The sequence below is a fragment of the Sander lucioperca genome, chromosome 23, assembly GCF_008315115.2.
Source record: "Sander lucioperca isolate FBNREF2018 chromosome 23, SLUC_FBN_1.2, whole genome shotgun sequence".
NCBI classification, from domain to species: Eukaryota; Metazoa; Chordata; class Actinopteri; order Perciformes; family Percidae; genus Sander; species Sander lucioperca.
Genome location: NC_050195.1, coordinates 1,794,579 through 1,809,046, shown reverse-complemented (window position 1 = coordinate 1,809,046; position 14,468 = coordinate 1,794,579). Strand labels below are relative to the sequence as shown.

Sequence of the window (14,468 nt, the reverse complement as noted above, 5' to 3'; positions counted from 1 at the left end):
TGGTCTGTGCTGGATTGTGTTGGATATGTTAGTGACAGACTACCTCATGCAGTAATGTGAACATGTCATTAAAATTGATGTGTTCGGACATGCATGGGGGAAATGTACTGCGTATGGATAATAGAAAGAGAGGGAGACAGATAGTTGGGTCGGTCAGTGGTAGACTGGGAGATACACACAGCTGTTCTCCTTGCTCCTGGCATATCAGTCTGTAACGGTTATAACAGACCATTAAACATCTGTAAATAAAAGGCTAAGTAAGGCTATTTGCAACTGTGCAGTTCACAACATTTCAAATGTGAGTATTTTTTTCCCAGTAAAGAAGGTTATTGAGAAAGAAAATGTCAGAGGGCTGTTATAAAATGTGAATGAAATGGTTTAATATGAATTAAATGAAATTTCAATACACCGGGAGTCAAACCATACTGTACCTGTACTGGGAAGAAAATTAAGCAATATTATTCAAATTAAAAAAGGAAAATTGTAAGATATCAGATAGGCCTTTTTCACAAAAGACATTTTGACTTGTCATAGTAAAATGACATGTGTTAATAATAACATTAACAATTCCTTAAGACATGTAATCAAAAATTACATTAAAATCTATTATAGAGTGATTATTGTTTGATAGGGTGTTGCAATACCAAATCATACATATATCCTACAGTGGGATTGCATGCATGTCTTGAAAGGGAGAAATTATTATTGTATTGTAATAGAAATAGAATCAATATTCTATGCTATATTATTTGAATGATTTACTCTGTTGCCCTCTGTGGCAATGAGGTGTCCTCTTACTATTCATGACTTCTCATCCACCTGAAAAAGCCCACACAGAATATTATAAATCTAGTCTAAGACTTCAGAGAAAATCTCAAAAATAGTGCCACATAGAGTCAAACTTGGCTCAGCAATTAAAATTCATAGAGGAGCTGTTACAGTAAATGAGCCTTTTAAAACAAGCTTCTCCCCATCCACTCTATTTCTAAGCAATTGCATGTGCAAAAGAGGTACTGAAGCTGCACTTTATTATCCAACAACTCAGCATCCCAGATCGGCCCTAAGTTAATCAGACTGAACTAAATTAGAAAGGAAATAAAGAACATTATGTTCAATGTTACGTACAGTTTTTGGGTGCTAGATACAGGAATCACACTGTGTCACATTTTTTCAGTAAGTAATCCCAAATGAGGAAGACAAAGGAAGATAGAAACAATGTGACGGATATAAAGTCTAAATGATTAATAATTTTTCTCAATAAATATGAAAATAAAGGCCTATCAAAACATTTGTGACTATTTTTATAAGATCAAAGAAAGCCATCTATAGAAACTGCTATTCAACCCATAACATTTTTAGCAGTTGATCAATAGGTCTACATGTTGATACAATTGATCATTTACATAAATTATGTATAATGCTTTGGTAATATAAAGAATATGTTATGTCAATCCTTTTTTGAGCAAAAGAGAGTTTCTTTGTCTTGATTGGAAACATTACGGTCCAGCAGAGGGCAGTCTGCACAAAGGTTTAGGACTATGTATTGGATACAAAATAAGTACATTTAGGATAGAAGGATCATTGCACACTTTACAGAGCATACAGAGTAATTATTCACTGCATAGTCCAATAATCCAACCTACATCTAAGCTTTTTCAAAAGCACTTACAGCACACACAGCTTTACTTGATCTGTAGCAGATGTCTTCTTGAAAACAACGAGGCTATACTGTTGTACTTGTGTAGGATCAAACAGACCTATCATAGCTAAATAGTAAAAGAAGATTGTGGTGTTACAAGATATATGAAATAAGGTCACAATAGAATCACCAAACCGTAAACTGTAAAATCACTGAATCCCAATCTAGATAATACAGGCCCACAGATTTCTCATCAGGGGTCAAAGGGCCCAACCCCTTTCCCTCTATCGTTTGTGCCATTCAATTGTGCAGGGCTGTAATCCCAAACGGGCAAGCCTCTTAGGAAAGATGATTTTCAATCTGTAGAGCATGTGGTTCCCTCTGTTCAAACACATGGCCTTACAGCTTCCCAGGACTTGTCAGTTCCTGGGGACCAGCTGTCAGAAGTCACATTTCAGCTGATTCCACTTGAGAGGAGTGTCAGTCACTGTCGCTGACTGTTTCTAATACTTTCAATGGAAGAAACAAAGCGCAGAAATACTCCTTTAGACTTGCTGTTGTTTATTATTTTCAATTATTTATTTTTGATCTTTTATCTTAACAGGAATGTATTTTGCTGAAATGTGTGTATGCGTAGGTGTAGGCCTATATTTTTAATTAATAATAGGATTTTTTTCTTTAGGGTAGGGAGTTGTTTTTTTCTTATAGATCTGGGCTACCCTCTTGAGGCTGTAGTGTGTGTGTGTGTGTGGGGGGGGGGGAACAAATAAGCTACATTTAATATGAGATATTGATTCTTCTCTGCACTCATGCACTATAAAGAGAACATACATATTAGGACTGTAAAGACTAGACTCTTAATATAATAACAATTTAAAAACAGATGCATTAAAACAAAAGTCAGCGTGGGAATGGGTGAGGTTGTGGCGTTTTTATTAATCCTGTAGGCTACATCACTGCAACTGGTATAGTGTGCAGCTGCATGTCTTGATAAGAAGGGGGAGCATGGTTAATGATGCACATAGGGAGGTAACGTTAGGCCTCTCTGAAACATAACAACAGCATCATTCCCCCCAGCGTACCATTGCTGCGATCTGTGGCAGCCAGAATCGAGTCTGCAGCGAGACAGACGTGCCGCAGGTCCAATGGTGCAGCTCGCTGACGCACTACGCCACCACGCGGGCCAATATAGTCCCTCTGTGGGCGGGCATTTCTTCTTGTATTCTGATTGTATCGGTCCAGTTTATATTAGTTAGACGAGCAGAGAGGGGGAGCAGGAAGAACGAGGGACTCTTTCACCAAACAAATGCTGTGACTGTGGATACTGGCCGTTCAAGGCTCCGTTATGGCAGACGCGGAAGGATTTGAGCTGCAGCCAGACGCGCCAAATCATGACGGTTTTATTGTCTGCGATGCCTGAATCTTAGCCGGCTGCATTAACAAGGATGCATCAGCTGATAACTGCGCAGAGATGCCTCCGCTGAACATGGACAAACGGGGCGTCTGTTACAATGATGAAGGCTGCTTGCTTTTTGTTTTGAACACGAGCCACCCACAGAATCTCTGCAACTCTCTCTCTCTATATATGGACAACTTAAACGCTCCTCTCATCCATTCCTATGAAGAACATTGCGCAGTGCAGTGAAAACGGGATATCGTGTTGTGGATTTCGAATTGGCGGTGAATTACCTAACAATAAGCTGCTAATCAACTGGGTATCATTTCCCAGTAGCCTATAGGCTGTATACATCCTGCAGTGTGTTGGTACACACTCAATGTAAGGAGCTTTGTCTAGTGGTGAGAGAGCCACTCTCCGAGGGTACAGATGAGAGGCAAACAATATCATCAACCACTGAAGTTGACAGCGCCTTGGGAGAAGGATGCTGGCTTTGGGAGGAAGCTTAAAACCTACAGGAATCATACCAAGATAATAGCACAGCCTGGGATCGTGATGAAAGTCCTCCGCAGGAAGAGGATTGTTTTATTTATGGCCTACTTCTTACTGCTGGTCCTCACTATGCTTAACTTGGCTAATTATAAATGGACTAAAGAGCCTCAGCAGTGTAACCATCAGATGAGGAGCACCACTTATCAGAGCAGATCTGATATTCGCTTCCTGTACAGACCCTCTCTGGCTAAAAAGAGACAGCTCATCTATGTTCTGACCACCTGGAGGTCAGGCTCGTCCTTTTTTGGAGAGCTTTTTAACCAAAATCCTGAAGTGTTCTTCTTGTATGAGCCAATGTGGCACATCTGGCAGAAACTGTACCCGGGTGATGCAGTGTCTTTACAAGGGGCAGCCAGGGACATGCTTAGCTCCTTATACCGCTGTGATCTGTCTGTTTTCCAACTTTACAACAGCCCCGGGGGCAAGAATTTTACCTCCCTGGGACTATTTGGGGCCACCCTCAATAAAGTGGTGTGCTCCTATCCCCTCTGCTCAGCCTACAGGAAAGAGGTGGTGGGCATGGTGGATGACAAGGTATGTAAAAAGTGCCCTCCTCAAAGCCTTAGACTGTTGGAAGAGGAGTGCCTCAAATATAGCACCATAGTCATTAAAGGGGTACGCATTTTGGACGTTAACGTGTTGGCCCCACTCATGGAGGATCCATCCTTGGATTTGAAGGTGATACATCTGGTCAGAGACCCGCGGGCAGTGGCCAACTCTAGGATCAAATCCAGACATGGCCTGATAAGGGAGAATTTACAGGTGGTCCGCAGCAGGGATCCTAAACTTCGCAGGATACCTTTTGTGGATCCTGGTCACAAAGCCAACAAGAAGGATGGCGCAGACTACCACTCCATAGGAGCCATGGAGGTGATCTGTGACCGCACGTCCAGGACTTTGAGGACTGCCTTAAACCCACCCAGCTGGCTGAAGGGGAAGTACATGGCTGTGCGGTACGAGGACCTGGTCGAAAACCCAGTAAAGACCTTGCGGAACATCTACCGCTTTGCCAACCTCACCACCAACCATGACATCGAGTCATTTGCCCTGAACATGACCAGTGGCTCCAGCTCCTCCTCTAAGCCATTCATAGTCTCGTCCAGGAATGCCACACAAGCTGCTAGTGCATGGAGAACAGTGCTCAGCATTCAACAGATCAAACAAGTGGAGGACTACTGTCACCATGCCATGTCTGTTCTGGGGTACGAAAGAGTCAGAACAGCCGGGGAGGCCAAGGACTTGAGCAAATCACTACTGACACACTCCAAACTGTGAAAACGTACTCACCACCAAAGACCTTTTTAATTTAATGTTCATTTTGCATCGAGTGCCGTTTCCTCTTATTGAAGAATTAAAGCTTTACTTTAAATCAGTGTTCGAGGAGCTCCACTGGCCACATTTGGAATGTATCATGTTTCTCTCGGTTGTATTGCAGTGGTATTTGAAGGGACCACTTCTTTTATACTGGAATATTGGATGTGTTTGACAATAGAAGGCCTATGAACGATGACTTAATTAGTGACGCTGCAACGATGAAAAAACAACAACTGTATAATTCATGTATCTTGTTATGATAACACTTCAAAGTTGCTATTTTGGAGTTATTTTTGAATGTTCAAAACCCTACAAAAAACGTTTTTTTCAGTCTCCATACTGTCTGTAAAAGTGAAAATAGTTGATGACAGAAAAACAAAAAAGAACAACTGTTAAAAAAAAAGCTCATCGCTAATGTTTATTTGTAAGATCTGGTTGAAGTCAGAGACAATCAAATTGGTTTGTTGATGTACGTGCCATAGGTAGAGGTTTGATGACTAGGCTACATCAGAACAGCAGTAGTACTATTTCTAGATTTAAAAAAAGAGGATGTTTTGATTACCTTGTAGGATATCATGCACTGTGGACCATGTCATGGCTCTGGAGCTGGAAAGTCTGTAAGCAGTCTGTTCTACCATTTCAAATGTTTACAATTGCTTGCTCTTATGAAAACCGTGATCTGGGAATATTGCATTGAGTAAAGTTCACAGTTAACAAGACAGTTTACGCACCTGTGTTAAAGAACCTGCACTGCTGTACGTGTAGAAATCATGATCAAAAATGAGCACTAGACCAGTGGTTCTCAAAGTCTGGAGCATGAGGCAAGGTTAAAAATTCAAATAAAATCCAAAATCTACTAGATTTAATCAATATTGTAATAACAAAAAAACGATATGCTATTAATGCATTTTTAATTACATATCGGTTTTGTAATAATTTTGTTTTTATTTATGAGATGTTTCAAGGCATACCTTAGTTCAGTGCATTATGCACCACTGTGCCTTCCCTCACCATTTGAGAACCATTGTGCTGTAATTATGTCACACATTTGTTGCTATTTTCTTCATAACTCAAAAGGTGCCCTGTGGAGTTTTTTTTTTTTTTTTTTTTTTTTTTTTTGCAAACAAAGCTTCCGTTTACATTCATCGTTTCTCACCAAAACATATCATGTGTATTCTTGAGGTCTAAGTAACGTGTTGAATAAATTTCCTTCCTCGTAAAACAATTGCAAAGCTGCATTGTTTACGTCAATGTTTACCTCCTGGTAGTCTTCTTCTCCCCTGCATTTGTTGGTGCATTAATGTGATTCTTGGTGATTTACTGCCGCCTGTAGATCAATGGAATAGTGTGAAACCATTAGCAGAAATGTGTATCCCGTCATCAGCATGCATGTGTGTCCTTGGGCACGAAAACAAACAGCAGGGACGCACGCCTAAAAACAATGCTCTATAATGTTACTAGTGGTCAAAAACTCCACAGGGTGCATTTAAATATTTAGAACATCAGCTTCAATTTAGCGACAACCCAACCTTAAAGATCTCAAAGATATGGCATAAAAAGGGAAATACACAAATGTTAAATGACTTAAATACAAAGTTAAAGGTATAAAAGTTAAAGGGAAAACCACAACAAAGCAGATCTTTCACTTACTCCATCCATATTTGATGCGATTAGCTGAGGTTTAGAGATTGCATTTCACCTCAGTAACATTTGATTTGTAAAGCTCAAAAAGCCCAAAAATTGCACTCAAAAAGCTCAACAAGCGGCGTCTTCCTTTTTTTACAAGGTTACACAAAGGTTGTAAGCCCTTGTTGTGAGCAGTAAATTCCTCCTGCACGGAGTTATAGATCCTGTAGCTGGTGGGCGTACTTAAATGAGTAGTTCTCAATGAGAAGAAGTAACTGTCTTATGTGAAGAGACATTGCTATTGAATTTTCAAGTGTCAGATTTAAATGTTTAGATAATTTGAGCATCACCGACCAAATGCGTTATTGTGCATTGTGTTGAGCTCCAAATGTCAGCAAATCACACCCAAACTAATAAGACTGTACTCGGAATTAGACAATTAACAATAAGCGATACTATGTTGCTATCATTCAGTCTGTTTTTGTTCAGAACCAAACTGAATATAAACATCAGCGCAAACAAAGGACAATGCATTACATTTCTTTGCAGCAACTGAGGACTGAACATTGAGGAGCATTCCATTGATGCACCCATGCATTCACAACATAAAATGGAAAGCCCTCACTCCAAGGACAATGGCTTTATTAACATGAGAGAAACAGTCTGCATATTCACAAAGCTTAACCTTCACAGATTGGATATGTGCACAACACCCTGCTTCACACAAGGCAAATGGGGCCCAGATATTTATAATGATGCACTCATAAAGCAGCAAAGTACAATCTATAAAGAAGTCAGAGGAAACCTTACATGCTAATAGTATCTTAGCCAAATACTGTTGATATACTTAAGCATTCGTAAGTATTCTAGCCTGCCGCAGAATGATACGCAAGTCGTGGAGGGCGATGAGGGGCGGGGGGTAATACATTTAGTGGAATACATTTTGAATTTGTTAAAGGGATTGTAGCAGAAAACAGTGCAATACAAGTTTAATAAGGAGTTGGGGAAGAGCAAAGCAAAGTTGGCACAAAAATACCATTTCAGCTGATTAAGGAAAATGCCATGGTGTTTAATCACAGCCAATATTCATGAGAAATTCTCCTGCAACCTCTGAAATCAAGACCTTATCTAACTGAGTAGCACAAAGATGCTCCACTGGCAATTTGTGTGTGACTCAACATGGTGTATCTTCCCCAGAACTTTTGCATTATAACTCTGCTTGCTGCAGAAAAGCACAGAGTACACACAGGGCAATTTCTGCTTCTTGTCAGTTATGTTAAACAGTAGGCACTTAAGGCAGGATTAATCATACTATTTTAGGTCTTAAATTCCTTGAAACAGGAGCAAACAAGCCAAGAAAACCATCAGCATAGCAACAGAAAGAGCAATGGCCTTTGTAATTTCTCCCTGTGCGAGTGTGTCTTTGCATGCATGTCAGCACAAGGGGAGTGCATGACCTTTTGGGAGTCATTGTAACACTGACTCCTGGTCGACTCCTCTCAGATGCCCCGGCCAGTGACCCCACTCACTGTGGGAGGCAGTGCCTTAGCCTCAGGGCAGCAGACTCTGATAAGCTGGGTTGGAGGTGACTCCTGGAGCGTCAGGCCTCCCTGGCGAGAGCAGGAACAGTGCCAAGTCCCAGGTCTCCCTCCAGCAGGTCTTCCTGGTGCGCAGATCCAGAGTCGCCTCCTATAGATCCAAGCTGGTTCTCTGTTTTCTCCAAATAAAAGGTGGAGTCATCTGGTTCAATCTCACACAGCTGCTCTTCATCCTGAATGGCAAGGAGCAAATCATAATTGATAACTTTGATTTCTTTTATTCTATGAAGATATGTATGTAGTAACACAAGGGAAGTCTTACCTCCTGGACATGGGGGCTGCTGAAGAGTCTGGCAAATAGCCCACACCACTGTGGCAGTGAGTCGGTGAGGGGAGGGCCACAATGTGTCAGCACCGGCTTTAGGTATCTGTGACTTTGTTAAGGTATGGTGGCGTCAATGACAGCAAACAGGAGACAGGAAAATGGTTTGTTTTTAGCCTTTTCGAAATCGGGCGTCAGGCCACCGAGTTCTACTATTAATCATTTTAGCAAAACCAAAGCACATCTCACTATGGGCATATTTAGTTAGATTATATGTGTAAAGAAGCAATTGTAGTGTTTTACTGATGTATTTTAGAGAGTTCACAAAGGTTCAGAAGATTAAGGTGTGACATTAGTTGTGTTATCTTAGCTAAGTATGTTAATTATGGGTAGGACCAAAGGATTTAGGGGGGGAGAATTAGTGTTTAGATGTGGGAGTGCAAATCAGGACAAGGACTATGTTTGAAAGCATTGGTTGAAGTAAATTAAATCATTTTTTTCTGCTTTGTAGTTGTCTTGAGAAATAAAAACCCACAATAAAAATAAAAAATGGGTCAGTCTTGCATGTGATTGAAACCAGAGGCAAGGTCGGAACTAATTTATAAATGTGTACAGGCATTTCTGATCAGTGTTGAGAGTAGGAGTAGAAAGGGCTGTTTTTGGATGCTGGATGTTATTGTAACAAACCTATGGAGGTGCTGTGGGCTGTGATGGTAGGTAGTCACTTGAAAATAACAATGACATATAATACACCCTCTAACCCCCTTTTTTCAGGCCAGATGTCTGCATACAGTAACTTGGTGGCAGCCAAATTTGATTCTGTATCCTCTCCATTACTGACCCTTAAAAACGACAGGCACATGAACTAGCTTTAAGCTGTAAAAAAAAAAATAGTTCTGATAATAATTGCCCTTCTGCAGGTGTTCATACTTTGTTCTCCTTGCGCCTCGAAAAAAGACAAAACAATATTTCACCAATGCTATAATTTCTGTACAAAAGCAACCTTTGTACCTCAGAGCCTATAATGAATAGTGGGGGACTTACAATCCCCTGCATAAGCACACAACAAACAAAGAGCAGAGGGAAATGATCTAATGTGTTATGTGGCGCCAATTCTTAAATTCTGGTGCTGTTATCAGCAATATGCAAGATGTGGGAATTATGGGCCGTATTCCGCCAGCTAACAGGATTTATTCATAAATGTCTCAAATGAGGAAGAGAGAGAGAGAAAGAGAGAGAGAGAGGGGAGAGAGAGATAGAGAGGGAGAGAGAGAGAGAGGGGGAGGGAGCGAGAGAGAGACAGAGACACCAGGGGATGAAGAATAGAGAGGTAGAAAGGGGGGAATAATGACTTCCTAGGGGGCCTGAAGGAGTGAGTTGTTTTCTCGTCGGCACAGTGTCCTCCTGTTCCACACTGCCATACCAGCGACAGCGATGGCAATTATAACTGCTAGAGCTGCTTTCTGCTCCACAATGGTGTCAGGTTGTGTGTGTGTGTGTGTGTGTGTGTGTGTGTGCAAAGATGCTGACTAGTTGTGTGGGGTTAGAAGCACAACTGCTGCCTCAACCAGCATCGCAGTAAGCATAACTTCCCACGTCACCTTTTCCTGACCTCTCATCAGTGGAGGAAAGTAAAGGAGCACATTTACTCAACTTCTGTACTTCAGTACAGATTTAAGGTATTTATACTTAACTTGAGTAATTCCATTTCTAGATAGATAGATAGATAGATAGATAAAAGTTATAAAAAAATAAATGAAATGGATAAAAGATAAATGGATTGATACTGATATTTCAAAATAGGTTCAAATAGGTAAGAACATCTTGTTTTACCATGTTTTAAAAAATGTGATTATTTCTAATCTAAGAACATAATTATTTGACTGTGACCATATCCCCACATGATACAAACAGTTTGACATCTCGGGAAACGCGCTTTTTCCCGTTAGAATTAGATGAGAAGATCAATACCACTCTCACAAGAGAATGGTATTGAATGTGAGAGATCTCCAAACATGTCAAAGTACTCTTTTAATAATCATTGGTGGCTGTACAAAAAAACTCCTTGTCATCTCAGAATAACCAAGGATGGATGTAGTTTTATCTCTTTACGCTACCTTATACTTCTACTACATTTCAGAGAGAAATATTGTACTTTTTATTCTACTACATATATTGGACAGATGCGGCTTCTAGTTACTTTGTCGATTCAGATTTTACATATGACTCATATCATCACCTTATCAATATAATGCATTATTAGAGATTAAACTACCCTATAGTATGCAAAGTAAATAGAGTAAAATTAGCTTTACTCTGACCAGCTACAACAATAAAATGCATACAACCCTTTGAAAAAGTCTCGCACACACAATACAAAATGTCAGCAGCACATACAATTTACAATTGGTGCCACCTCCCTTTTAACTGTTACTTTTTTGTATGGTATTGTGTATGCCCTGCTACTGTGGTATGTTATATAATACCATATAAAAATAGAGGAACCAGAGAGATTTAACTTCCTAGTCACAGTCTCATCCAGGACCAAGCCAACTGTATATTGCAGCCACCCCAGGTCTCTTAAACATGGGTGGCCTCTGGGATGCCACAGTCAAAACAAAAACAGCAGTTGACAGCCCTGAAACCACAGTCTGCAAACCACTTCAGCAGGAAAGATCAAACAGGCTTTGATGTCGGTCAAAATCACTGCTTAAGAGTAAAGTGTTTATCCTAATGAGCCTTAAAGCCAGGCTGACAGGGAAACGGTTAAGGAAGCCTTTAGGATAAGACACCGGCAAGCCAAGTTGAGGCTCAATTACCTGGCAGCGGGATCCAGGCTCAGGCTCCTCTCACCTGGTCCACATCAAAGCATCTAGACTCTATTTTACCATTTTCTTTTTCCATCAATAGGAAACATTGGCCAGAACTGTTTTTTTCATCCTGCTCACAGCTTCTCTCATCCCCTCTCGCTTTCTCTTTCTTACATTTACATGCAAATAAAAAAAAACACCACACATTCTGTCGAATGTGCAAATCCACCCCCTATGTAGACTTTTCACTAAAGCCAACGGGTGTGGGTATGTAGTTACTATGGTTACACAGACTTGTGTTGCAAGCAATGAGCGGGTCAATAAGTAGGATTAGGCATCGAGAACCGGTTCCAACTTGGAATCGTTTCAAAATTTACGATTCCAATGGTATTGTTTTTTGTTGGAATCATTTGGAAAATTTGGTTTTGAAACATCGGTTCCAAATTTAACATGTACAAGTTTTGGTTGTGTGGCTTTATTTTACGGCGAAAAAGACCGGTAAAACTGTAAATAACCATTGTATCAAAAATAAAATGTTCCTTTTATCTGTGAAATAAGCATGTGACCCGATTCAACTCCACCACTCAAAGAATCGGATCCGAAAGGAAGAATTGGAATTGGAATCAGAATTGTTAATATCATAACAATGCCTAACCCTATCAAAAAGTGTCATAAATCCAATCCATAATGTAACCCATTAGTGTTTTTAGGTTTAATGGTTTAACAACATCTGTCCAATCATATATGTCCCCTAACTGTTATTCACTTTAAATGCACTTCTCGAAAAAATATATTTATTATTAAATTTTAGCACACTCATGCATTAAATTGAATAGACCTACTCTAAATGAATGCACTAGCAGACCTGCATTTCATTGTTTTGCAGTCGAGATAGAGACCATAAAGTAAAATAATTTGCTCCTTACCGATCACCAGCGTAGTCATGAGGCCATTAAAAATGAGATTAGCTTAAACCTAATGAAATCCTCATGTCCACTCCAGAGGCAGGACTGTTTTCTTACTGGGAAATTCTCTGGTTACAGGAATCCAGTTCACCACGTAGTCAACGGCAAGTAAATTGAAGCAATAGTTTTGGGAAATACACTTTATTGCCACGAGTTAGATGAAAAGATCGATATTACTTTCATGTCTGTATGGTAAACAGGCTGCAGCTAGCAGCTTAGCCATGCATACAGACTGGTAACAGGGGAACCTTTCCAAAGCTAACAAAATCAGATTGTGTAAACTGATTTTGTATGTTGTTTCCTTTACGCTGAAAAATGGGAATGCTTTCCAAAACGTCAAAATATCCCTTTGATATGCATACATAGACCCACCACTTTCCTGAAGCAGTGCATGGACTTTCTGTTTGTTCTACCATCACAGTACATAAGGGTCTTTCTTTCTATCTCCTGAAATGAAGCACTCTGCCATTTTCCCTTGTACTCACTGTATAATACCACACTGGTCTATGGCAGTGTGTTAAGCATCATGAGTGCAAGCAGATGTGAGAGTGCTTTAGAGAAGAAAGCAGTGAAAGGATACTTGTAGTCCAGATGGTGCCACAGGCCCCGTGTTGTGTCTGCCCTCCCTGTAGCAACCTGTACACCATGAGAGGACCACTGTTATTCATTGACATACAAAGACCCTCTGGGGTGGCTACATACGCTGCCTGATGGAAATGCTGAAAACCTGCACCCCTGGATGGTCAGCGGAGTCATATCCAATGACCTTAGCTTTTACAAGAGGGACCTCGAGCCCTGTGCTTATATTGGAAAATCTTGTTTTAAAAAACGGCAAAGCCCCTAGAGATTCCTACTTGCTACAGTAAGAACATGCCCCCTGCAGTCTGTGTGTGAACTCTGGGCAAGGTTACATTTAACAATTTTCATAAGAAAGAGCCCTGGGGCTCAGCCTCACCTCTCCACTGAAATCTTCCTCCAGCCTTACCGGCCACGCTGCCTATTCTGTCTGCCCCTTCTGGCCTCATAATGCCAGGGAGCTGCCCAGACCATGTCCCAGTCACAGCGTGCAGATAAGAGTCAGGTCAAATAAGAAGATGAAAGAGACGGGATGGAGAGCTGCACAGAAGCAGCCATGGTAAGGTGGTAGGGGGGAGTGTGTGTATGTGTGTGCACAACCAAAAAAAATAAACAAAAATAAACAGTGCCAGTGTGCTGCAAAGGATGTACTACAGATGGTCATTTAGCAGGAAGCAAAAACTGCATTTCCTCCTCTTGAACCTCTTCTTCGCTTTGATGTCATGCGGTGTCAAAATAAACAACAGAGCCAAGATTAAAGGGTGGAAGCATATTAAGTGTCGGTGGAAGAGGTTGGCAGGATATGCTGTAAATCTTTGCTATGTACGTGCAAAAATGCTGCATATTGTTATCTTTGTAATGTACAGTGTGTGCAAAAAAAAAAAGCTCTACCAATACCCTATAGCAGGAGTCAAACACAGACTCAGTAAATGTGACGCAGTACAGCGCTGCAGCACTTTAATGGTAATTAAAAATAGCTCTTAACCAAATGAAGTTTCATTGTCTTTGAACGTGATCGCTCCTCTCCTCTCACTTTGTTCAGTTCCCTCCAGTGGGGAGAGCTGTAGTGTTGGCAACGAAGCAGAAAACACACCTTAAAGCACAATATACTGTATACATATGTAGTATCACTTTGTATACAGCAGTGTACGTTATTTTAAGTATTATGAATGAGTGAATAATAGCAGCTGCAGGGCATCCATCTGCTAAAGTCATCTGGAAAGCAAGTGAAGCTGCATAGTTTCTTTTTAATTCTATAGATAGATATATTACAATAAAGATAATTGCATTAGTGATTACGGAGTCGTTTTCAAGCCTTGTGAGCTGTTTTCTACTGGCATCTGTCATTTCTCTCTCTATATTTTGGTAATTAGGTCCTCATTTTTAAAGTGTAATGTATACTGGCGGAGACTTTTCATGAAAAATGGATCCCCTGAATACCTAAACCTATCTAAAAACTATAGGTAGACCATTAGGACTACTGTTTGCAATAGTTGAAGTGTTTTTAAGCACATAAAAACAAAAAACATTGTCTGCAATACATCAACATACAGTAGCACTAATGCTCAATATTCTAAATGGGATTGATGAGCAATAGCTATGAAGTGCAGCTAAAAGGAGGCAGCAAACCACAGTCAGAGTAAACAATACCATCTTGGGTATTATGGCTTTTTGTAAGACTGAAATTAGAAGAAAGCCAGACAAGACAGATTGATGCTTTGCTGCTTGGT

General features: G+C 40.4%; 2 protein-coding genes across 3 annotated transcripts in view; one reads left to right on the top strand and one right to left on the bottom strand.

The window, feature by feature from the left end:
• Positions 1-2,712: 2,712 nt before the first annotated feature.
• On the top strand, positions 2,713-6,137 carry chst2b (carbohydrate (N-acetylglucosamine-6-O) sulfotransferase 2b). Its single transcript, XM_031304892.2, has one exon. It carries the CDS (start codon positions 3,465-3,467, stop codon positions 4,860-4,862), a length of 1,398 nt encoding a protein of 465 aa, XP_031160752.1. The 5' UTR covers positions 2,713-3,464; the 3' UTR covers positions 4,863-6,137.
• A 996-nt stretch (positions 6,138-7,133) lies between these two features.
• Positions 7,134-14,468, bottom strand: part of LOC116053744 (sodium/hydrogen exchanger 9-like) — a 62,253-nt gene continuing 54,918 nt past the window's right edge. For both annotated transcript variants that reach the window (XM_031304889.2, XM_031304891.2), the window contains 3 exons: positions 12,743-12,798; positions 8,388-8,493; positions 7,134-8,298 (listed from right to left, as the gene is read on the bottom strand). In XM_031304889.2, coding sequence (XP_031160749.1) covers positions 8,128-8,298; positions 8,388-8,493; positions 12,743-12,798 — 333 coding nt within the window. In that variant the 3' untranslated portion in view covers positions 7,134-8,127. The remainder of the gene's footprint in view (positions 8,299-8,387; positions 8,494-12,742; positions 12,799-14,468) is intronic.